At 47.0% G+C, this 24,797-nt stretch overlaps 1 protein-coding gene across 3 annotated transcripts in view; it reads right to left on the bottom strand.

Annotated features, from left to right (window-relative positions):
* LOC115169382 (zinc finger protein 704) overlaps window positions 1–24,797 on the bottom strand; it is a 103,188-nt gene that overhangs the window by 22,920 nt on the left and 55,471 nt on the right. For all 3 annotated transcript variants that reach the window (XM_029724950.1, XM_029724949.1, XM_029724951.1), the window contains exons 3-4: window positions 13,431–13,531; window positions 7,366–7,610 (exon numbers count right to left, since the gene is read on the bottom strand). In XM_029724950.1, coding sequence (XP_029580810.1) covers window positions 7,366–7,610; window positions 13,431–13,531 — 346 coding nt within the window. The remainder of the gene's footprint in view (window positions 1–7,365; window positions 7,611–13,430; window positions 13,532–24,797) is intronic.

Below are 24,797 nucleotides of genomic sequence, written 5' to 3'. Positions count from 1 at the left end.
CAAGCCGTGTTTCGTTAAAGCCTGTATAAAGTGCGTTTGTTTCAATGTACCGGTAGGCACCTGCGGCTTATAGACATGTGCGGCTTATTTATGTTCAAAATAATACATTTTTTAAAATTCAGTGGGTGCGGCTTATATTCAGGTGCGCTTAATAGTCCGGAAATTACGGTAGGCCTCTGGTCTTGGCCTACCACACTGAACCACCACAGTAAACTAACTGCCTGTTAGGTTTTCCCAGGGCAGGTTTATATACAAGTCATCCAAACTGTAATGACTTTATCTATAGCCAGCTATTCATTAATAACCACACATGCATGTCAGTGCAAGCCTTATTGAGATGGCCTCCCAAGGCTTTGCGCAATGTTGATTTAATGTTTACTGTGTGTCTAGCATTGTCTAATGTTCTGTCACATCTTTACAAATGAGGTAAGGCTGAAGACGGACGTGAAACATGAAGACAAGACATTACATTTGACAGATGACTTGACAAATAGAGTACAACAAGATTGTGCTCTAACACAGCATAATCATCATTCAGTTCAAGTGATGGGAATGCTATAATGTGGTTGTCCTATTCTGGTGAAGCTAGTCAGTGAGTGTAATCACATTTCCTTTCAGGATATTGTATATCTATGGCCTGGCCTCCTGCATACTGTATGATCTCATGTGTTTCAGCTGAAATGGACTCTGTTACCTCTGGGATAGGCCTACAGGCCAGTGTGTTGGACCTGCACACTCCTATCTGAGCCCCTTCCAGTCTCCACACCTCTGTCCACACCTCTGTCCACACCTCTGTCCACACCTCTGTCCACACCTCTGTCCACACCTCTGTCCACACCTCTGTCCACACCTCTGTCAGTGGATTTATGAGATATTCTTCTCTTCCTCTCAGCTTCCTGCAGGTGAAGCCTCACACTCCCCCCCTCTCCTCCCCAAGCTCAGTAATCATTTACCTCCCCTCTCCTAGCTCAGTAGTAATTTAATTCCCCTCTCCTCCCCTAGCTCAGTAGTCATTTACCTCCCCTCTCCTCCCCTAGCTCAGTAGTCATTTACCTCCCCTAGCTCAGTAGTCATTTACCTCCCCTCTCCTCCCCTAGCTCAGTAGTAATTTAATTCCCCTCTCCTCCCCTAGCTCAGTAGTCATTTACCTCCCCTCTCCTCCCCTAGCTCAGTAGTCATTTACCTCCCCTCTCCTCCCCTAGCTCAGTAGTCATTTAACTCTTCTCCTCCCCTAGCTCAGTAGTCATTTACCCCCCCTCTCCTCCCCTAGCTCAGTAGTCATTTACCTCCCCTCTCCTAGCTCAGTAGTCATTTACCTCCCCTCTCCTCCCCTAGCTCAGTAGTCATTTACCTCCCCTCTCCTCCCATAGCTCAGTAGTAATTTAACTCCCCTCTCCTCCCCTAGCTCAGTAGTCATTTACCTCCCCTCACCTCCCCTAGCTCAGTAGTCATTTACCTCCCCTCCGCTCCCCTAGCTCAGTAGTAATTTACCTCCCCTCTCCTCCCCTAGCTCAGTAGTCATTTACCTCCCCTCTCCTCCCCTAGCTCAGTAGTCATTTACCTCCCCTCTCCTCCCATAGCTCAGTAGTAATTTAACTCCCCTCTCCTCCCCTAGCTCAGTAGTCATTTACCTCCCCTCTCCTCCCCTAGCTCAGTAGTCATTTACCTCCCCTCTCCTCCCATAGCTCAGTAGTAATTTAACTCCCCTCTCCTCCCCTAGCTCAGTAGTCATTTACCTCCCCTCTCCTCCCCTAGCTCAGTAGTCATTTACCTCCCCTCTCCTCCCATAGCTCAGTAGTAATTTAACTCCCCTCTCCTCCCTAGCTCAGTAGTCATTTACCTCCCCTCTCCTCCCCTAGCTCAGTAGTAATTTACCTCCCCTCTCCTCCCCTAGCTCAGTAGTCATTTACCTCCCCTCTCCTCCCATAGCTCAGTAGTAATTTAACTCCCCTCTCCTCCCCTAGCTCAGTAGTCATTTACCTCCCCTCTCCTCCCATAGCTCAGTAGTAATTTAACTCCCCTCTCCTCCCCTAGCTCAGTAGTCATTTACCTCCCCTCTCCTCCCCTAGCTCAGTAGTAATTTACCTCCCCTCTCCTCCCCTAGCTCAGTAGTCATTTACCTCCCCTCTCCTCCCATAGCTCAGTAGTAATTTAACTCCCCTCTCCTCCCCTAGCTCAGTAGTCATTTACCTCCCCTCTCCTCCCATAGCTCAGTAGTAATTTAACTCCCCTCTCCTCCCCTAGCTCAGTAGTCATTTACCTCCCCTCTCGTCCCCTAGCTCAATAGTCATTTACCTCCCCTCTCCTCCCATAGCTCAGTAGTAATTTAACTCCCCTCTCCTCCCCTAGCTCAGTAGTCATTTACCTCCCCTCTCCTCCCATAGCTCAGTAGTAATTTAACTCCCCTCTCCTCCCCTAGCTCAGTAGTCATTTAACTCCCCTCTCCTCCCCTAGCTCAGTAGTCATTTACCTCCCCTCTCCTAGCTCAGTAGTCATTTAACTCCCCTCTCCTCCCATAGCTCAGTAGTCATTTACCTCCCCTCTCCTCCCCTAGCTCAGTAGTAATTTACTTCCCCTCTCCTCCCCTAGCTCAGTAGTCATTCAATTCCCCTCTCCTCCCCTAGCTCAGTAGTCATTTAATTCCCCTCCCCTCTCCTAGCTCAGTAGTCATTTACCTCCCCTCTCCTCCCCTAGCTCAGTAGTCATTTACCTCCCGTCTCCTACCCAGCTCAGTAGTAATTTACCTCCCCTAGCTCAGTAGTCATTTACCTCCCCTCTCCTCCCCTAGCTCAGTAGTCATTTACCTCCCATCTCCTCCCCTAGCTCAGTAGTAATTTACCTCCCCTCTCCTCCACTAGCTCAGTAGTAATTTACCTCCCCTCTCCTCCCCTAGCTCAGTAGTAATTTACCTCCCCTCTCCTCCCCTAGCTCAGTAGTCATTTACCTCCTCTCCTCCCCTAGCTCAGTAGTCATTTACCTCCCCTCTCCTCCCCTAGCTCAGTAGTCATTTACCTCCCCTCTCCTCCCCTAGCTCAGTAGTCATTTACCTCCCCTCTCCTCCCCTAGCTCAGTAGTCATTTACCTCCTCTCCTCCCCTAGCTCAGTCGTCATTTAACTCCTCTCCTCCCCTAGCTCAGTATTAATTTACCTCCCCTCTCCTCCCCTAGCTCAGTAGTAATTTACCTCCTCTCCTCCCCTAGCTCAGTAGTAATTTAATTCCCCTCTCCTCCCCTAGCTCAGTAGTAATTTACCTCCTCTCCTCCCCTAGCTCAGTAGTCATTTAATTCCCCTCTCCTCCCCTAGCTCAGTAGTAATTTACCTCCTCTCCTCCCCTAGCTCAGTAGTCATTTAATTCCCCTCTCCTCCCCTAGCTCAGTAGTCATTTACCTCCCCTCTCCTCCCCTAGCTCAGTAGTCATTTACCTCCCCTCTCCTCCCCTAGCTCAGTAGTAATTTACCTCCTCTCCTCCCCTAACTCAGTAGTAATTTAATTCCCCTCTCCTCCCCTAGCTCAGTAGTAATTTACCTCCCCTCTCCTCCCCTAGCTCAGTAGTCATTTACCTCCCCTCTCCTCCCCTAGCTCAGTAGTCATTTACCTCCCGTCTCCTACCCAGCTCAGTAGTCATTTACCTCCCCTCTCCTCCCCTAGCTCAGTAGTAATTTACCTCCTCTCCTCCCCTAACTCAGTAGTAATTTAATTCCCCTCTCCTCCCCTAGCTCAGTAGTCATTTACCTCCCCTCTCCTCCCCTAGCTCAGTAGTCATTTACCTCCCCTCTCCTCCCCTAGCTCAGTAGTCATTTAACTCTTCTCCTCCCCTAGCTCAGTAGTCATTTACCTCCCCTCTCCTCCCCTAGCTCAGTAGTAATTTACCTCCTCTCCTCCCCTAGCTCAGTAGTCATTTAATTCCCCTCTCCTCCCCTAGCTCAGTAGTCATTTAATTCCCCTCCGCTCCCCTAGCTCAGTCGTCATTTAACTCCTCTCCTCCCCTAGCTCAGTATTAATTTACTTCCCCTCTCCTCCCCTAGCTCAGTAGTAATTTACCTCCTCTCCTCCCCTAGCTCAGAATTAATTCAATTCCCCTCTCCTCCCCTAGCTCAGTAGTCATTTACTTCCCCTCTCCTCCCCTAGCTCAGTAGTAATTTACCTCCTCTCCTCCCCTAGCTCAGTAGTCATTTACTTCCCCTCTCCTCCCCTAGCTCAGTAGTAATTTACCTCCTCTCCTCCCCTAGCTCAGTAGTCATTTAATTCCCCTCCGCTCCCCTAGCTCAGTCGTCATTTAACTCCTCTCCTCCCCTAGCTCAGTAGTCATTTACTTCCCCTCTCCTCCCCTAGCTCAGTAGTAATTTACCTCCTCTCCTCCCCTAGCTCAGTAGTCATTTATTTCCCCTCTCCTCCCCTAGCTCAGTAGTCATTTACCTCCCCTCTCCTCCCCTAGCTCAGTAGTAATTTAATTCCCCTCTCCTCCCCTAGCTCAGTAGTCATTTAATTCCCCTCCGCTCCCCTAGCTCAGTAGTCATTTACCTCCCCTCTCCTCCCCTAGCTCAGTAGTAATTCAATTCCCCTCTCCTCCCCTAGCTCAGTAGTCATTTACTTCCCCTCTCCTCCCCTAGCTCAGTAGTAATTTACCTCCTCTCCTCCCCTAGCTCAGTAGTCATTTATTTCCCCTCTCCTCCCCTAGCTCAGTAGTAATTTAATTCCCCTCTCCTCCCCTAGCTCAGTAGTAATTTAATTCCCCTCTCCTCCCATAGCTCAGTAGTCATTTACCTCCCCTCTCCTCCCATAGCTCAGTAGTAATTTAATTCCCCTCTCCTCCCCTAGCTCAGTAGTAATTTAATTCCCCTCTCCTCCCCTAGCTCAGTAGTCATTTACCTCCCCTCTCCTCCCCTAGCTCAGTAGTCATTTACCTCCCCTCTCCTCCCCTAGCTCAGTAGTAATTTACCTCCTCTCCTCCCCTAGCTCAGTAGTCATTTACCTCCCCTCTCCTCCCCTAGCTCAGTAGTAATTTACCTCCCCTCTCCTCCCCTAGCTCAGTAGTAATTTACCTCCCCTCTCCTCCCCTAGCTCAGTAGTAATTTACCTCCCCTCTCCTCCCCTAGCTCAGTAGTAATTTACCTCCCCTCTCCTCCCCTAGCTCAGTAGTCATTTACCTCCTCTCCTCCCCTAGCTCAGTAGTCATTTAACTCCTCTCCTCCCCTAGCTCAGTAGTCATTTAACTCCTCTCCTCCCCTAGCTCAGTAGTCATTTACCTCCTCTCCTCCCCTAGCTCAGTAGTCATTTAACTCCTCTCCTCCCCTAGCTCAGTAGTCATTTACCTCCTCTCCTCCCCTAGCTCAGTAGTCATTTACCTCCCCTCTCCTCCCCTAGCTCAGTCGTCATTTAATTCCCCTCCGCTCCCCTAGCTCAGTAGTCATTTAACTCCTCTCCTCCCCTAGCTCAGTAGTCATTTACCTCCCCTCTCCTCCCCTTGCTCAGTAGTAATTTACCTCCCCTCTCCTCCCCTAGCTCAGTAGTAATTTAATTCCCCTCTCCTCCCCTAGCTCAGTAGTCATTTACCTCCCCTCTCCTCCCCTAGCTCAGTAGTCATTTACCTCCCCTCTCCTCCCCTAGCTCAGTAGTCATTTACCTCCCCTCTCCTCCCCTAGCTCAATAGTCATTTACCTCCCCTCTCCTCCCCTAGCTCAATAGTCATTTACCTCCCCTCTCCTCCCCTAGCTCAGTAGTCATTTACCTCCCCTCTCCTCCCCTAGCTCAGTAGTCATTTACCTCCCCTCTCCTCCCCTAGCTCAGTATTAATTTACTTCCCCTCTCCTCCCCTAGCTCAGTAGTAATTTACCTCCTCTCCTCCCCTAGCTCAGTAGTAATTTAATTCCCCTCTCCTCCCCTAGCTCAGTAGTCATTTACCTCCCCTCTCCTCCCCTAGCTTAGTAGTCATTTACCTCCCCTCTCCTCCCCTAGCTCAGTAGTCATTTACCTCCCCTCTCCTCCCCTAGCTCAGTAGTCATTTAATTCCCCTCTCCTCCCCTAGCTCAGTAGTAATTTAATTCCCCTCTCCTCCCCTAGCTCAGTAGTCATTTACCTCCCCTCTCCTCCCCTAGCTCAGTAGTCATTTACCTCCCCTCTCCTCCCCTAGCTCAGTAGTCATTTACCTCCCCTAGCTCAGTAGTCATTTACCTCCCCTAGCTCAGTAGTCATTTACCTCCCCTCTCCTCCCCTAGCTCAGTAGTCATTTACCTCCCCTAGCTCAGTAGTCATTTACCTCCCCTCTCCTCCCCTAGCTCAGTAGTCATTCCTCCCCTCTCCTCCCCTAGCTCAGTAGTCATTTACCTCCCCTCTCCTCCCCTAGCTCAGTAGTCATTTACCTCCCTTCTCCTCACCTAGCTCAGTAGTCATTTACCTCCCCTCTCATCCCCTAGCTCAGTAGTCATTTACCTCCCCTCTCCTCCCCTAGCTCAGTAGTCATTTACCTCCCCTCTCCTCCCCTAGCTCAATAGTAATTTACCTCCCCTCTCTCCTCCCCTAGCTCAATAGTAATTTACCTCCCCTCTCTCCTCCCCTAGCTCAGTAGTCATTTGATTCCCCTCCGCTCCCCTAGCTCAGTAGTCATTTACCTCCCCTCTCCTCCCCTAGCTCAGTAGTCATTTACCTCCCCTCTCGTCCCCTAGCTCAGTAGTCATTTACCTCCCCTCTCCTCCCCTAGCTCAGTAGTCATTTACCTCCCCTCTCCTCCCCTAGCTCAATAGTCATTTAACTCCCCTCATCCCTAATATATTTTTACAACCTCTCTTCCCATTCCAAACTCTCTATTGACACTCTTCCTCCTTCCTCCCCATCCTTTCTCACCCCTTCCTCTTGGAGATGGGTGAGGGGGCTCATGGCTCTTCTTGATAATGAAACCACATTAATGTCTTGGAAGGTTTCCACTGCATAAAAAGACAGGGAAAGAAAAAAAGAGAGATGGAGGATAAGATAGAGCGAGAACACACTCCATCATGCTCAGGGGCGTAAAGGTTGACAGACCTTGTTGTCTCAGGGCCAAGCCAGTGTCATAAGATCCTAAATTACATTGGAGCTGCGATTTGAGATAATTTTTCAGAGGGGTTTCAGAGGCCCCCTTGAATTAGGAAAACTGCACACTAGGGCAGCGATTCCTAAATCGATTGGAGCCACTGTTGGCCCATGGACAATATTTTATTGTGGCTACAAATACTGTTCTTATCTGAAGGATCACAAGAAACATATAACTGGACTGGATAAATCAAATAGCTGTGATCTATGAACTCCTTGGAGATAAGGAGATAAGTACGGAAGGATGTTCAGTAGCATTAGGATGAAGTCTTATCCTAAGCCCCTGACCCCCAGTTGTACCTTCCGCTTCCGGGGTATGGGGTCCTCAAACAAGAAGTGCGTGCTCTCTTTGACGTCGTCGATGACATTATCACCCTGCGAGGAGAGCGGGAAGCTCTTGCTGGTGTCGTTGGAGAGAGGCGGGGACGGTGTGGAGGGCACTGATTGGTCGCTGGTGTCCCAGCTCCAGTTGCCACTGGTGGAGCTGCTGTAGCTAGTTGACAGCACCTCCTTCCACCCTCTGCTGGCTGGCTCTGGAACTGCAGCTGGAGACAGAGGAGGGCCAGTCAGTACCATCAAAACCAGGGAGGCATTCATTCACTTTAATTCACTTCTTGACTTCATACTATAAAAAAAAAAGTCCTAATGTTTTTTGCAACATTGTTCATGCAAAAATTGAATTGAGGTTTATATTGAATGTCCACCCATCCATAGGAAAACAGCCTGCCTCTCCAGCAGCGTTGGCCTACAAACCCCTCCAGTGCAATATGGTATTTTGACTGCTTCACTAATACAGATCCTTATACAGATCTTATAAGGCCATAATCACATTGCCTTGTGGTGAAACATAATGAAAAAGAAAGCCTTCCAGCAGGATGAGCTGTGTGTTGGAGATGAACTCATATTAATCAATGACTGACTGGTCCATGGGGGCTAGTGTAGATGAGGAGGGTCCTACAGAGAGTACAGACACAGGAGTTCACATAGTTCTACATGTTGTCTCAGGGGAGACTAACCCCTGAAGAGATGTATTCAGCAGAACAATGAAACCAGGGGGAAGAAAATACAATATTGGAGGTAAACAAGTACATTTTAAAAATGTATGAAAAGAGTAGGATGAAATGTTTAATTAATTATAAAGGTGAAATAAAATAAAAATAAATAAAAATTATGAAAAATGAATACATATTTGCCCTCTCTTCCCACATATTGTACAGTACGCCCAATCCCCTAATATTTTGTGGATTTGCACATTTTAATCAATAACTGAACTAAACTGTGGAGATGGGGCCAAGAGGGGTTGAATATATGCTGTAGATTTAGGGAAGGGTGAAGAGAACACACACAATGTTAATGACTGTTAGTCTACAACTGTTGTCTATGAAGCATGTGACAAATAGATTTTATTTGACTACGTTTTAACCACAATGGATTTCGGGCCAGGCTTACATAGGGACTCCTTTTCCAAAGGCACAATAACCCAGCCACACATAACCCTAACGTGTGTTTCAATACAGTGGCTATTTATACCAGCCGTCATCTCCTCACCCCAGAGTTGTAACCAGAACAATAATGAACATCAGGGAAAAACAGATGTTGATTTAGTAGTACAATAGGTTTGTAGAGTTGCTTGCCATTCACTCCAAAAGATTGTCAGTTTCCTGGCGTGAACCTATTCAAGTTGGCCTAATTAAATACATTTTGAATGTTACAAAACAATGTATTATTAATAGCAAGCTGGCTACAGCAGGCCACCATGTGTAGGCTAATGAGCAGCCAGCTATCTAGCCAAATCTACATACCATACAGCTAAGTGAACTATCATCAGCTAACTTCATATTAACTTGATATCTTGATGTAGGTCTATTTATCGTTGTAAAGTAAAATAAAAATTCTCCAAACGCATTGGAAGAGGGTAAAATGATTTGTTGCTCCAGCTGTCAGAAAATGGAGAGAGTAGGTGTACTATTAAGATAGTTTTGTTGACGTTGAGTGAGCGGTTGTTTTCCTGGCCCCACACTACCAGAGCCCTCATCTCCTCCCTGTAGGCTCTCTCATCGTTGTTGGTAATCAAGCCTACTACTGTTGTGTCGTCTGCAGACTTGATGATTGAGTTGGAGGTGAGCTTGGCCACGCAGTCATGGGTGAACAGGGAGTACAGGAGGGGGCTGAGCACGCACCCTTGTGGGGCCCCAATGTTGAGGATCAGGAAGTCCAGGGCCCAATTGCACAGGGCGGGGTTCAGACCCAGGGCCTCTAGCTTAATGATGAGAATGACGGGTACTATGGTGTTGAATGCTGAGCTACTGTCAATGATCAGCATTCTTACATAGGTATTTCTCTTGTCCAGATGGGGGAGGCCAGTGTGCAGTGTGAGGGCGATTGCATTGTCTGTGGTTCTTTTGGGACGGTAAGCAAATTGAAGTGGGTGACAGGTAGGATGGAGGTGATATGATCCTTGACTAGTCTCTCAAAGCACTTCATGATGACAGAAGTGAGTGCTACGGGCGATAGTCATTTAGTTCAGTTACCTTTGCATTCTTGGGTACAGGAACAATGGTGGCCATCTTGAAGCATGTTGGCCATGGAGAAGGAAAGGCCACAGTCCTTGGTAGCGGGCCAGGTTGGTGGCACTGTGTTATCCTCAAAGCAGGCAAAGAATGTGTTTAGCTTGTCTGGAAACAAGACGTCGGTGTCCGTGGCTGGTTTGATTGCCTTGCGGAGGGAATGACTACTCTGTTTGTATTCGGCCATATTCCCAGTCACCTTGCAATGGTTAAATGCGAGGGTTCGCGCTTTCAGTTTTGCGCGAATGCTGCCTTCTATGCACGATTTCTGGTTAGGGTAGGTTTTAATAGTCACAGTGGGAACAACATCTAATATACACTTCCTGATAAACTCACTCACCGTCTTAGTGTATACATCAATATTATTCTCGGAAGCTACCCGAAACATATCACAGTCCGCGTGATCAAAACAATCTTGAAGCGTGGATTCCGATTGGTCAGACCAGCGTTGAATAGTCCTTAGCACGGGTACTTCCTGTTTGAGTTTCTGCCTATAGGAAGGGAGGAGGAAAATGGAGTCATGGTCAGATTTGCTGAAAGGAGGGCGAGGGAGGACCTTGTATGCATCCCGGAAGTTGGAATAACAGTGGTTGAGTGTTTTAACAGCGCGAGTACTACAGTCAATATGCTGATAGAATTTAGGCAGCCATTTCCTCAAATTTTCTTTGTTAAAATCCCCAGGTACAATAAATGCAGCCTCAGGATATGTGGTTTCCAGTTTGCATGAAGTTCAGTGAAGTTCCTTGAGGACTGTCGTGGTATCGGCTTGAGGGTGGCATATACACGGCAGAGATTATAACTGAAGAAAATGAACTTGGACAGCATTGATAATATAAATAATATGGATGCATTGAGTGTGAGGTATTCTATGTCAGGTGAACAAAAGGACTTGAGTTCCTGTATGTTATCACAATTACACCATGAGTCGTTAATCATGAAACATACACCCCCGCCCTTCTTCTTCCGGAGAGATGTTTATTCCTGTTGGCGTAATGAACTGACAATCCAGATGGCTGGACCGACTGACAGTATATCCCGAGAGAGCCATGTTTCCGTGAAACAGAGTATGTTACAATCCCTGATGTCTCTCTGGAAAGAAACTCTTGCCCTGAGCTCGTCAACTTTATTATCCAGGGACTGAACAGTAGCGAGTAATATACTCGGAAGCGGAGGGTGGTGTGCGCGCCTCCTAATTCGGACCAGAAGACCACTCAGAGTACCTCTCCTTCGCTGGCGTTGTTCTGGGTCGGCCTCTGGAATCAGTTCAATTGCCCTGGGTGGTGTGAACAAAGGATCCACTTCGGGAAAGTCGTATTCCTGGTCGTTTTAGGGCCTTCCTCTGACACCGCCTAGTCCTGGATGGTAGGAAGCTTGGCTCCATGGATGTACTGGGCCAATCGCACTACCCTCTGTAGTGCCTTGCGGTCGGAGGCCGAGCAGTTGCCATACCAGGCAGTGATACAACAAGTCAGGATGCAACCAGTCAGGATGCTCTCGATAGTGCAGCTGTAGGAGAGGAGTTGATCCTGATTCGATAACCCTTACAGCTATTCTCCAATCACAACGATTATCCAAACATTCAAACTATCACTTTTTTTTTCTAAACACAACATGTTGGTATCATTTTTTGTTTGTCCAGAAGAAACCAGTCTGTCAAAAGTTGCTAGCTCACGTCTAAATACATACTGCAATTCTACCCACAAAACCTTTTCGTATTAAATATTAATACATTAACTATTAATGTTATTTCCAACAACCAATGAGCAACTCCGCCGTACATTGCCTTCAGAAAGTATTCATACCCCTTGACTTTTTCCAAGTGTTGTTGTGTTACAGCCTGAATTCTTAATGGATTAAAATGAGTTTTGTTTGTAAACACAAAATTCCATAATGTCAAAGTGGAATTATATTTTTAGAAATGTTTACAAATTCATAAAAAATGTAAAGCTGAAATGTCTTAATAAGTATTCAACCCCTTTGTTATGGAAAGCCTAAATAAGTTCAGGAGTACAAATGTGCTTAACAAGTCACATAATAAGTTGCATGGACTCACTCTGTGTCCCAATAATAGTGTTCAACAGTGTTCAAACACAGATTCAACTACAAAGACCAGGGAGGTTTTCCAATGCCACTACTACATAATGCAATGAAAAGTACCTAGTGGACTATACCCGATATGACGACTTGGTAGATAATGGAAACGGGTGGGGACAGATAAAGTGCGAGAAAGACCGAATGGTCCCACTACATACATACAGTTGATAACTATGCTCATGGAAATGGGAATACTTTGCACATGAACGGCCGCTCATTCGAAAGAATTGCAATGTACATATTTACGTGTGTATGTCTTTGCTGTCTCCCCGTTGAAAACACTCGATCCGTCTGGGGAGTAATTCGACAAAAAGTCTCTGGTTTGTCCACCAGAGATCAAAGTCTTTCGTAGTTGTAGCTCTGTTATTATGGATACGTCAGACATACCAATGGTCGTTTGATAGTCATTTAGAATGGATCTTTCAGAGTACCACCCGGTGGTTCTCGGTCGATGTTACTAGACTAAAGTACTTAAACAGCTGCTGACTGAATGTCCCTATGTAGTCTTTATCTTCTTTTTTTTGCCAGAAGTGTTTTTTATCCACTCTGGGAAAAGGGGGCATTCCCTCCTTTTGTCGTAATGTCTCTGCTCATGTGGGCGTGGCCAATGACTTGGTTAAGACTTCATATGAAAAACAAGTCTCTCATTTAGAAGGCGAACATCACATCTTCTCACAAATAGTTTCATATTTAATCATATCAGTTCCCCAACATTGGATGTGAATCTGATCACTGGGAAATATACACATTCAAAAATACCGTTATGTTGTTCTACTGTCCTTAGTTACATCACCAATTAGTAATGAATTCAACGTGATTGTTCTTTAAGTACCCACGAGCTCTTCCAACTGTTTGAAATACAGAAATATTGTTTCATTGCCAAATCCAAAGTTTCTACACAGTATTTACAACCGGTCAAAAAACTGGTGCTGGAGAGATGGGGGTGGATCTGGCGCCAATGATCCTCACCCAACAGGACAAGTATGACGGTGTCCTTCCTAACTCAGTTGCCAGAGAGGAAGGAAACCTCAAAGATTTCTGCATGAGGCCAATGGGGACTTTAAAACAGTTACAAAGTGCCCCCCAAGTGGCAGAGCGGTCTAAGGCACCACTACAGCCTCGGGTTCGATCCCAGGCTGTGTCACAGCAGGCCGTGACCGGAAGTCCCATAATAAAAAAATACAGAAATATCTAATTTACTTAAGTATTCACACCCTGAGTCAATACATGTTGGAATCACCTTTGGCAGCGATTACAACTGTGAGTCTTTCTGGGTAAGTCTCTAAGAGCTTTCCACACCTGGATTGTGCAACATTTGCCCATTATTCTTTTATGTCAAATTGGTTGTTGACCATTGCTAGACAACTATTTTCAAGTCTTGCCATAGATTTTTAATAAGATAAGTCAAAACTGTAACTCTGCCACTTAGGAACATACACAGTCTTCTTGGTAAGAAACGGCAGTGTAGATTTGGCCTTGTGCCTTGTAAAATTGAGGTAGGACTCTAACGTTGTCTACTAACGTTGTCATGGCGATGAGTGCCACGGTAACGGGCAGCTCCGGAAACAACAGGCATGGTGATGTGTCCAAGGCCAGGCTGTTGGCAGGGTGAGGTTGGTTGCGGGGTAAACATTAGCTCGAGAGGTAGACACTAGAGACTGGCACTACAGACCTGAACCTCTGTGCGTGTGTTTGCAGTCTTACCTGAGGCTGTCTGGGTATGGGTGAGGACCAGAGGGGAGATGGACAGCGATGTCAGGACAGTAGCAGCCATTACCTCCTTATCAGCAAGACCTGAAGGTTTCCTGGAACACACACACCAGAGGCCAGGTCACACACTATGTACACACACATGCTATTCCTGCATAGAAATTGGGAGGATTCTATATCAAATCAGCGGACCTGTAACAGTCATGCTACAATACAAGCATAGTAGCATAGTAAAATGACCCTTTGCCCACTATAGTGTCCTCACAATGAGATTTCCCCACTACAGAGCGGCCAATTGCTTTGTTTGCCATTGCAGACCAGCCATTCACTGAGTCTGCCACAGCCAAACTGACTCATCATGTGAGTCTGCCATAGCCAAACCGACCAATCACGTTTTCCAATCATAACCAGGAAAAAACCTAACCCTATACCAATTTCAGCTCTGAAATATTCCAGCCATGCTTTCTTTAGACAGAAAAACAAACTGTGTTAAAGCATTTAATGGAAAATTCCAGTCCAATAATAAATACTGTGGTCACATCCCCTGCGAGGGCTGAAGATTCTCCCTTAGCACAGAATGCTGACCAGACTGACATTTGTATAACGTTCAGATAACCAGAACACTCCTTTGGCAGTCACATGAGTCTAGCAGTGTTTCCAACAGGGTGGGTAAAGGCTAAAGACACTGGCGGGTTCCGACTAATTGACTACAAGTATTGTTTTATTTATTCATTGGTTCATTGCAATTGGTATAGAGGAAATTCCCAAAACCTGAGATGGGTCACAGCACAAGTTTCTCTAGCTGCCTGTATAAATATTAGGGTCCTCTGATAGATGAAAGCTGACAATGTTTAAGGCATATGTTCTGGGAGAGGCTATACGGACACTCCTGTCGCACAAATCAATTACGTATTGCGTGCAGCTGAGAGTCAGGACGAACAGATTTCGGTTCAGTCAGTTCATTCAGTCGTCCTGATGAGCCCTTTCCAGATGAGTCACAAAAAAAAGATGGGTTAAAACAGTGGTTCCCAAACTTTTTATAGTCCCGTACCCCTTCAAACATTCAACCTCCAGCTGCGTAGTGCAACAGGGTCAGCGCACTCTCAAATGTTTTTTTTTTGCCACACACACACACACACACACCACACACACACCACACACACACACACACACACACACACACACACACACACACACACACACACACACACACTAAACGATACATTTATTCAAAACTTCTTAGGAATAGGCGTCCCGTCAACAGGACAGTTGTAAATCATGCAGCGCCTTGTGTCACGATCGCAGATGTTAGAGAAACAACAAATGTCGGTACATACAAGTGTCTTATATCGGGCGAAAGCTTAAATTCTTGTTAATATAACTGCACTGCCTAATTTATAGTAGCTATTACTGCAAAAAAAGTAATGCTATTGTTTGAGGAGAGCTCCTAACAACAAAACACTTTTTTCACCGCGATAGATTTGAAAAATTCAACTCTGAAGGTGAAATGTGTACTTACATTCTGAAATCTTGCTCTGATTTATCATCCAAAGGGTCCCAGAGATAACATAAAATGTGGTTTTGTTAAATAAAATAATTTTTCATATCCTAAAAAGGTCTATATAGAATGCATGATCGATTTTGTATTTCCACTCGTTCAATTTGCAAAGAAAGGAATCTGTGAAAATCTAACCCTAAACGTTGTTTCAACCAGTCAAATCACGCACATATTTATTCCTCAGAGATCCTAGAACCAGACTTCACTATATCATTAGGGGTGTAGTATATCCTATAGGACGCCAAATTTGGTCAGAGAGCGACGCCTTCATGGCAAGCCGATGACGCGGGCGGTCTTCACTTGATCGACTGTAACTTTGTCAAATAAACACTAATCGGGGTCAAACAAAGCTAGGTAGATAGCCAATGAGCTGGGCTTTGTGGGAGTATCGGGAAACCCTGTATCTGTCGTAAAATGTAGCTGTTAACCTTGTGCGACAGCAAGCCTTTTCATTTTGGACCAAAATTATAAGAATATGGAGAGTTATGAAGTTCTGAAACTGGGTGTTTTGCAAATGTTGAACTTATAATATGGCTACTAATACTGGAAAAGCTAAATCAAAGTCCAAGTATACAGACTTGATGATATTCTTGCAGAAAAATGCAATGTGAATGTAAATGTCTCCTTCACGATTTGCTCAAATGTACCTGGGTGACTTCACACTAAATGTCATGTAGTTTGCTCATACTTCAGGTTATCCATCTGAAACGTTGCACTGCTGCCATCTTGTGGACACAATCGGAATTACAACCAGAGTGATGGCTAGATGTGGGACCTTTCTGTTATATTTCAAAGATGATGGTTGAAAAAAATTATAAGTTGTTTTTTTATTTTTATTTTCTTCTTCTATTGTGTTATATTCTCCTACATTCAATTCACATTTCCACAAACTGTGTTTCCTTTCAAATGGTACCAAGAACATGCATATCCTTGCTTCAGGGCCAGAGCTACAGGCAGTTAGATTTGGGTATGTCATTCTAGGCGAAAATTGAAAAAAAGGGGGCTATCCCTAAGTTAAACATGAGAATGAGTTTGAGTTTTTGTCACAACCCGGCTCATAGGAAGTGACAAAGAGCTCTTATAGGACCAGGGCACAAATAAGAACATAATAATAAGCAATAATTTAGCTCATATATATATATATATATATATATCCCTTTCCTCCCCAATTGGTAGTTACAGTCTTGTCCCATTGCTGCAACTCCCATACGGACTCGGGAGAGGTGAAGGTCGAGAGCCATGCGTTCTCTGAAACACAACCCAACCAAGCTGCACTGCTTCTTGACACAATGCCCACTTAACCCGGAAGCCAGCTGTACCAATGTGTTGGAGAAAAGGCCATACACCTGGCAAGCGTGTCAGCATGCACTGCACCCAGCCCACCACAGGAGTCACTAGTGCGCAAAGGGACAAGGACATCCCTGCCGGCCAAACCCTCCCCTAACCCAGACGACACTGGGCCAATTGTGCCCCGCTCCATGGGTCTCCCGGTCGCAGCCGGCTGCAACAGAGCCTGGACTTGAACCCAGAATCTCTACTGCCCCAGCTAGCACTGTGATACAGTGCCTTAGACCACTGCAGAGCATTAGACCCCTGCAGAGCATTAGACCCCTGCAGAGCATTAGACACCTGCAGTGCATTAAACCACTGCAGTGCATTAGACCACTGCAGTGCATTAGACCACTGCAGAGCATTAGACCCTTGCAGTGCCTTAGACCCCTGCAGTGCCTTAGACCCCTGCAGAGCATTAGACCCCTGCAGAGCATTAGACCCCTGCAGTGCCTTAGACCCCTGCAGTGCTTTAGACCCCTGCAGAGCATTAGACCCCTGCAGAGCATTAGACCCCTGCAGAGCATTAGACCCTTGCAGTGCTTTAGACACTTGCAGTGCTTTAGACCCCTGCAGAGCATTAGACCCCTGCAGAGCATTAGACCCTTGCAGTGCTTTAGACCACATCATTTTCCAATCACAGTCGGTAAATGTATTTAGTTTTCATGCTAGTGATGGCTGAGAATCCACTCACACATACAGTTCAAGTCGGAAGTTTACATACACCTTAGCCAAATACATTTAAACTCAGTTTTTCACAATTCCTGACATTTAATCCTAGTAAAAATTCCCTGTCTTAGGTCAGTAAGGATCACCACTTTATTTTAATGTGAAATGTCAGAATAATAGCAGAGTGATTCATTTATTTCAGCTTTTATTCCTTTCATCACATTCCCAGTGGGTCAGAAGTTTACATACACTCAATTAGTATTTGGTAGCATTGCCTTTAAATTGTTTAATTTAGGTCAAACATTTCAGGTAGCCTTCCACAAGCTTCCCACAATAACTTGGGTGAATTTTGACCCATTCCTCCTGACAGAGCTGGTGTAACTGAGTCAGGTTTGTAGGCCTCCTTGCTCGCACACACTTTTTCAGTTCCACCCACAAATTTTCTATAGGATTGAGGTCAGCGCTTTGTGATGGCCACTCCAATACTTTGACTTTGTTGTCCTTAAGCCATTTTGCCACAACTTTGGAAGTATGCTTGGGGTTATTGTCCATTTGGAAAACCCATTTGCTACCAAAATTTAACTTCCTCACTGATGTCTTGAGATGTTGCTTCAATATATCCACATCATTTTCCTCCCTCATGATGCCATCTATTTTGTGAAGTGCACCAGTCCCTCCTCCAGCAAAGCACCCCCACAACATGACGCTGCCACCCCCGTGCTTCATGGTTGGGATGATGTTCTTCGGTTTGCAAGCCACCCTCTTTATCCTTGTTACGTTCCCCAGTTTCTGTGTTGTGGTTTGTATGTATGTGTTTCAGGATGGTTTCCTGAAATTCCCCCAAGCAGCTGATTGGTCGGCCCATTGCTAATTGGAGAGCTGACCCCGCCCCCTCGTCAGGATACAGCTGTATCACATTAAAGACTCCTTCTCCAGCTATATAAGTCAGTGTTCCTTTGTAAGAAAGAGAGCTGAGGGTTATATCCTGTTGGAGAGAGAGAGAGAGAGAGAGAGAGAGAGAGAGAGAGAGAGAGAGAGAGAGAGAGAGAGAGAGAGAGAGAGAGAGAGAGAGAGAGAGAGAGAGAGAGAGAGAGAGAGAGAGAGAGAGAGAGAGAGAGAGAGAGAGAGAGGAGAGAGAGAGAGAGAGAGAGAGAGAGAGAGAGAGAGAGAGAGAGAGAGAGAGAGAGAGAGAGAGAGAGAGAGAGAGAGAGAGAGAGAGAGAGAGAGAGAGAGAGAGAGAGAGAGAGAGAGAGAGAGAGAGAGAGAGAGAGAGAGAGAGAGAGAGAGAGAGAGAGAGAGAGAGAGAGAGAGAGAGAGAGAGAGAGAGAGAGAGAGAGAGAGAGAGAGAGAGAGAGAGAGAGAGAGAGAGAGAGAGAGAGAGAGAGAGAGAGAGAGAGAGAGAGAGAGAGAGAGAGAGAGAGAGAGAGAGAGAGAGAGAGAGAGAGAGAGAGAGAGAGAGAGAGAGAGAGAGAGAGAGAGAGAGAGAGAGAGAGAGAGAGAGAGAGAGAGAGAGAGAGAGAGAGAGAGACTTTTTTGACTTTTTGTCTTTCTTTATTGAACCATTCTCATTTCATTTAAAACTCACCACCCAACCCCCCCCTTAAAAATAAAACCAAAAATACATCCTGTGATTCATACATGTACCACATGATACAAACCAACATCACAATACTCAAAACAATACCCACTCCTATAACCGTATATCCAAAACATCTTCCCCAGCTATACAGACAGCCCCCCCAACACACCATATCTCCTGAAACATCTCCACACTTTTTATCATTTTATAGAACTCAAACTCAACCCTAAGGCGCGCAGAGACCATCCCATTAAACAATAGTAAAGGGTCTGTTATCCCCCCACCTTTGACCCTGTTCCTCCTTGTTAGCCAAATAGACAACTTCGCCTGAGCAAACAGAAAATTCAACAAAACACATTTGGCCTTCTCCTTATTTGAATACCTGTATCCCATTATGAACACCCCAACAGTAAAGACCACCCCCAACCTCTCACACAGACATTCCAACAGAGACATTAATGGAATTAACCTGGTGCACACAGAAAACACATGGTGCACTGTTTCTTTCATTTTACAGAAAGGACACTCCTGCCCAACTCCCGGTTCAACCCGTGCCAGCCAGCTGTTAGTGGCCAGGGCTCCATGTAGAACCCTCCACTGGAGGTCCCCTGACCTCTTTGGTGCTGGGGGTTTGTAGAGCCCCCTCCATCTAAAACCCACCATACTCTCCTCCCCACATACCCCCTGCCACTGATGTGCCTTTACTCCTGTTAGGCTCCTAATGTTCCTCACCTTAACACAGAGGTTGTAGAGGGCTTTACCTCCCACCCCTTCAAACTCACCCAGGCTCGGAGTGTTAAGATCTAACAAGTCCTCCAGACCCCCTTGCCAGTCTCCAGTCTCTGCCTTCACCTGCAGTGGCGGAAAGCTTGGTGGCCCCTCTCCCTTTGGCTGCTCAAACATCCCTCTTACCGGCTCAGACAGTGCCTCCTGGACCTCCTCCAGGAATCTCTCCAGCAGCCTAAGAGACATTATCCCTGTTTGCTGTGCCAAGACTTCCGGGCTTTTCCACCCCTCCTCTCCCAGCAGTCTCAAGTCACCCAGCCTTTTTACACCCCCTGCCATCAGTTGTCTCTGCAGGGTGGCCGACTGGACCGATCTCAAAGGGATGGCTGGGTTGTGGAAGATAGGCTCCTCCCACACCCACAGCCCAGGCTCCACACCCCCTTCTCGTGTGGGCCTTAGCAGCTGCCAGGCCCTCAGCACCCCAGAGTAAAAGGTCTGAGAGACCTGCTGTACTCAGCCTCTCCAGCCTCATGAGGAACAGCTGCCGATCCAAACCTAATCCGCCAGCTCTCCTCAGCAGCGCGCATGCTGGTTCCCTCCAGCCAACGTCAGTATGGTACAGCAGTCTCTGCACCGCCTTTAGCCGGAACGCAGCCATCCTGCTCTCCAGTTCCACCAGGCCCTGTCCTCCTTCATGGACGGTCATATACAACACTGCTGCCCTCAGCCAGTGATGGCCCGACCAGAAGAAGTCCACCAGCTTGCGTTGCAGGTCTGCGAGCAGACCGGCGGGGGGGTTGAGGACAGCCAGTTTATGCCACAGGGAAGATGCCACCAGGTTGTTAATTATCAGCACCCTCCCTCTATATGACACTTGGGACAGGAGCCACCTCCACCTGGCCAGTCTTGACACCACTGCCTGTGACAGCCCCTCCCAGTTCTTCCTGACCCACCTCTCCGAGCCCAGGTACACCCCCAACACTTTAAGCCCTTCACAACCCCACTGCAAACCCCCTGGAAGCAGAGGAGGAGCCCTATCCCCCCATGCCCCGCATAACAGAGCTTTGCTCTTGCCCCAGTTTACCTTAGCTGAAGAAGCTCCCTCGTACACCTTCAGACTGGTCTCCAGTGCCTGCATATCTTGGCCATCCCTGACCATCACAGAAACATCATCTGCATATGCTGACACTGCTATTCCTGTCAACACATCCATGCCTGTCCAGCACACTCCCTGCAGTCTCCTGCGTAGCAGTCCTAAAAAAGGCTCAATGGCTAGTGTGTATAACTGCCCAGATAGAGGGCATCCTTGTCTAATGCCCCGTCTCACCCAGACTGGCCTACTGAGCCCCCCTCCCACCTTGACCATGCATGACGCCCCAGCATACAACAGCTTCACACAGGTCAAAAAACTCCTCCCAAACCCAAACACAGACATCACATTAAACAGATACTCATGGTCCACTCTATCAAAAGCCTTCTCTTGATCTAAAGAGACCAGTCCGAAGTTCACATTAGACCCTCTCGACAAGTCCAACATGTCCCTAATTAAGAACAAGTTGTCCGTGATTGAGCGTCCCGGTACACAATATGTTTGGTCTTTATGTACTATCGAGTCCAAGTGGGACTTCAGTCTGTTAGAGAGGACCTTGGCAAATATCTTGTAGTCCGCACAGAGCAATGCCACAGGCCTCCAGTTCTTAAGTTCACACAAGTCTCCTTTTTTGGGCAGGAGAGTCAGAGCCGCCCGACGGCAGCTCATCGGCAACTCCCCTACCCCGACGCATTCACGCAACACGCAAAAGAAGTCCCGTCCAACTATTCCCCAGAATTTTTTATAAAACTCCACTGGGAGTCCATCAACCCCCGGTGCACGACCGGTGGACATCTGGGTTACGGCCTCTGCCAGTTCATGGGACAACAGAGGAACGTCCAAATCATCCCTCTGTGCCAGAGAGAGTTTAGGGAGTCCTGTGAACAAGACCTGAGCACACACAGGATCACACTCTTCTGCCCTATACAATTCAGTATAAAACTCCACAGTCCGCTCCCGCATCTCACCCACCACAGAGGTCACCCGCCCATCAGACAGCCGTAGACAATGCATACCCTTGGCTTCACTGCTTTGTCTTTCCAAACCAAAGAAGAAGGAGCTGGGAGCATCCATCTCCTTGAGCATGGAGAATCTAGCTCTTACAAGTGCTCCCTTTGCTTTAACCTGGAAAAAACTGCCCAGGTCCCTGCGTAATTCAGCTAAATTAGCCTGGAGGCCTATATTGCCTTGCCCCACCATCTGTACCTCCATCTCACTAATACACCGCTCTAGTTCCCCCAAAACTCTCCTAGCCTCTGAGGATGAGAGAGCTGTGTACTGTTGACAGAAAAGCCGAATTTGGACTTTCCCCACATCCCACCATTGGCTCAGAGACTCATAATCCTCTATTCGCTGCCTCCACCTTTCCCAGAAGGTCTGGAAACCTGCGCAAAAAGTGGCATCTTGTAAGAGCTTTACATTGAATTTCCAATAGGATGCCTGCCGGGGCCCTGGTGAAATAGACAGCCGAGCCATGGTTATATGATGATCGGAAAACCCCACCGGGAGAATGGTAGCGCCCAACAGCCTATTGCTCCGATTCCTAGACATATAAAACCGATCAAGTCGGGCTGCACTCACCCTAGCCCCAAAAACCTTCACCCATGTGTACTGTCTTGTGTTCGGATGTTTAGTTCTCCAAACATCCACTAGATCAAACTGATTAATAATATCCCTTAACACTCCAACTGACACTGAATGAGGCTCTTCCCCATTTCTGTCTTTTGTAAAATCCATTGTGCAGTTCCAGTCCCCTCCAACCACCAGCGTCTCCTCAGGCGCTACCTGTGAGAGTTCCTGTCTAAGACTCCCAAATAGAACCCCTCTTTCTCTCCCTGTGTTAGGCGCATACACATTTATAAAGACAAACCCCATATTGTTAATTTCTGCTTTAACAACAAGGAGCCTACCCCTACACACCTCCTTTGAGGAGCAAATTTTTACAGACAGACCCGGTGCAAAAAGGACTGCCACTCCTGCACTAAGATTTGTCCCATGGCTCAACACACTTGCCCCTTTCCACCAGAGCCCCCAATCGACTTCATTCAATACATCACTATGTGTCTCCTGCAGAAACAACACCTGTACTTTTTTTTGTTTTACATATTCACCCAACACACTCCTCTTTCCCGCATCTCTGGCGCCATTTATATTGAGCGAGCCTACCCGTAGAGTCTCCATAAGAAGTGGGAGAAAAGCCAGCAGAGAAAGAGACCAATAGCAAAGCTCAAAAACCCCAGTGTCAGAAAGAAAGTATACATCTAAACAGTGTCCGAAGGTAGACCCTTACGCACTGTTGTGACCCACTTCCTCAACCTAAACCGTTTCCTGGGTGAGAGGACACCATGCCCCTCATTTCTCACAGCATGTTGTACTGATCGTACAAACTTTCTTGAATCAGGGAAAAAAGCCTCAAGATTGACTTTTTTCCCCTTGGTCTCATTCAGGAACCTTGTCAGTTCCCTCACCGTGTACTTAGACCCCTCTGCTTGACTGGCTGTCAGCTCCGGGCCTATTGAAGAGGAGTCTGAAAAAAATAACTCCTCATCCTCTTCCTCAGACTCACTTTCCTCCTCATCTCTATCTCCCACCCTGACCACCTGCCCTTCCTCTCTGGTCAGGGCATCTCCCACAGCAACAGGCAAAGTTTCCATTGTGCCTTTAACCACACCCTTTTTCCTTTTCCGCTTGGCACCCTCCTCCTCCCCCCCTAGTCTCTTACACTTCCCCACTGTACTCTCTTCATCCACTGTCATAACCTGACTAGACTTAGCATCCTCTACACCACCCTCCATATCATAGCTAAACCCAGCCTCAGCTACCCCACCATCTCTAGCCTGACAAGGCTCAGCCTCCACTACCCCACCATCTCTAGCCTGACTAGGCCCAGCCTCCACTACCCCACCATCTCTAGCCTGACTAGACCCAGCCTCCACTACCCCACCATCTCTAGCCTGACTAGACCCAGCCTCCACTACCCCACCATCTCTAGCCTGACTAGGCCCAGCCTCCACTACCCCACCATCTCTAGCCTGACTAGGCCCAGCCTCCGCTACACCACCATCTCTAGTCTGACTAGACCCAGCCTCCACTACCCCACCATCTCTAGTCTGACTAGACCCAGCCTCAGCTACCCCACCATCCCTGGTATGACTAGGCCCAGCCTCTGCTGTCTGCATCTCATTACCCCCTGCACTTTGATCTCGATTTCCCCCACCAGTGCTTGTGCCCTCACTTTGTCTACGGCCTTTATGTGGGCATGCAAAGCTCTTATGCCCCAAATCCCCACACTCAAAACACCGTAGACTGTCTGTGCTGGCAAACCCTGCATAGAGCCCCTCCCCATGCCTCACTTTAAAATGCACATTTAGCTGTTGCTCATTGTTGTTCAGAAACATAAACACTTGCCTCCGGAACGAAACAACGTGCTTAACAGCAGCTGCCTGAAAGCCTGCCGACAGTACACGAAACCCGCTAGCAAACTTACCAAAACGACTCAGCTCTTTCCTGATCTGATCGTCCGTAATAAACGGAGGTAAATTTGCAACGACTACTCTTGTCGAAGGGGTAGAAAGAGGTAAAACTGGCACCAACACATCCCTTACAAATATTCCGCTAGCAATTAGCCTACCAACCAAATTTTCTCTTTTCATGAACACAACCACAGCTTTGTTCATTCTAGAAGCAGAATGTATAAATTCAGCTCCTACCTGTTCGCCGACCGCGAGCAGAACCTCCTCCACCTTAACTCCATTCTCAGGAACACACCTGAATCCATGCCGTATCGACAGCATCTCCTCCGCGCTAGGCTGAGAAGCCATCGCGCATACCACGCCTTGCAAACCCCAGAAAACTTACTCTGTCCTCTTCCACCCTAACTCTGAAAAAAACTGTGGATACCGCTAAAACAAATATTGCATTAACCGTATACCATAGAAAATAAAATGTAAGGAAAAGATCAAGACAAGAGTCTAGAAAGTTAGTTAGGACAGAGTCCTCACCAAACACTCAAACTCCCAAAAATTCCCAGCATGCACAGAGAGAGAGAGAGAGAGAGAGAGAGAGAGAGAGAGAGAGAGAGAGAGAGAGAGAGAGAGAGAGATATATGAGGGTGATATCCTGTGTTGGTTGTGTCTCAGATAGAGCTGAAGGTTATATCCTTTGGTGGTGGTGGTTGTTGAGAGAGAGCTGAGGGTAATATCCTGTGTTGGTGTCTCAGCTAGAGCTGAGGGTTATATCATGTGTTGGTGGTGGTGGTTGTTGAGAGAGAGCTGAGGGTGATATCCTGTGGTGGTTGTTGGTTGTGGTGTTGGTCGTGGTTGTTGCTGAGATAAGAGAGCTCAGGGTTATATCCTGGGTTGGTTGTTTCTCAGATAGAGCTCAGGGTTATATCCTGGGTTGGTTGTTTCT

This window comes from Salmo trutta, chromosome 31 (genome assembly GCF_901001165.1).
Source record: "Salmo trutta chromosome 31, fSalTru1.1, whole genome shotgun sequence".
NCBI lineage: Eukaryota > Metazoa > Chordata > Actinopteri > Salmoniformes > Salmonidae > Salmo > Salmo trutta.
The sequence above is the reverse complement of the archived record's forward strand: the minus strand, read 5'-3'. Positions and strand labels throughout refer to the sequence as shown.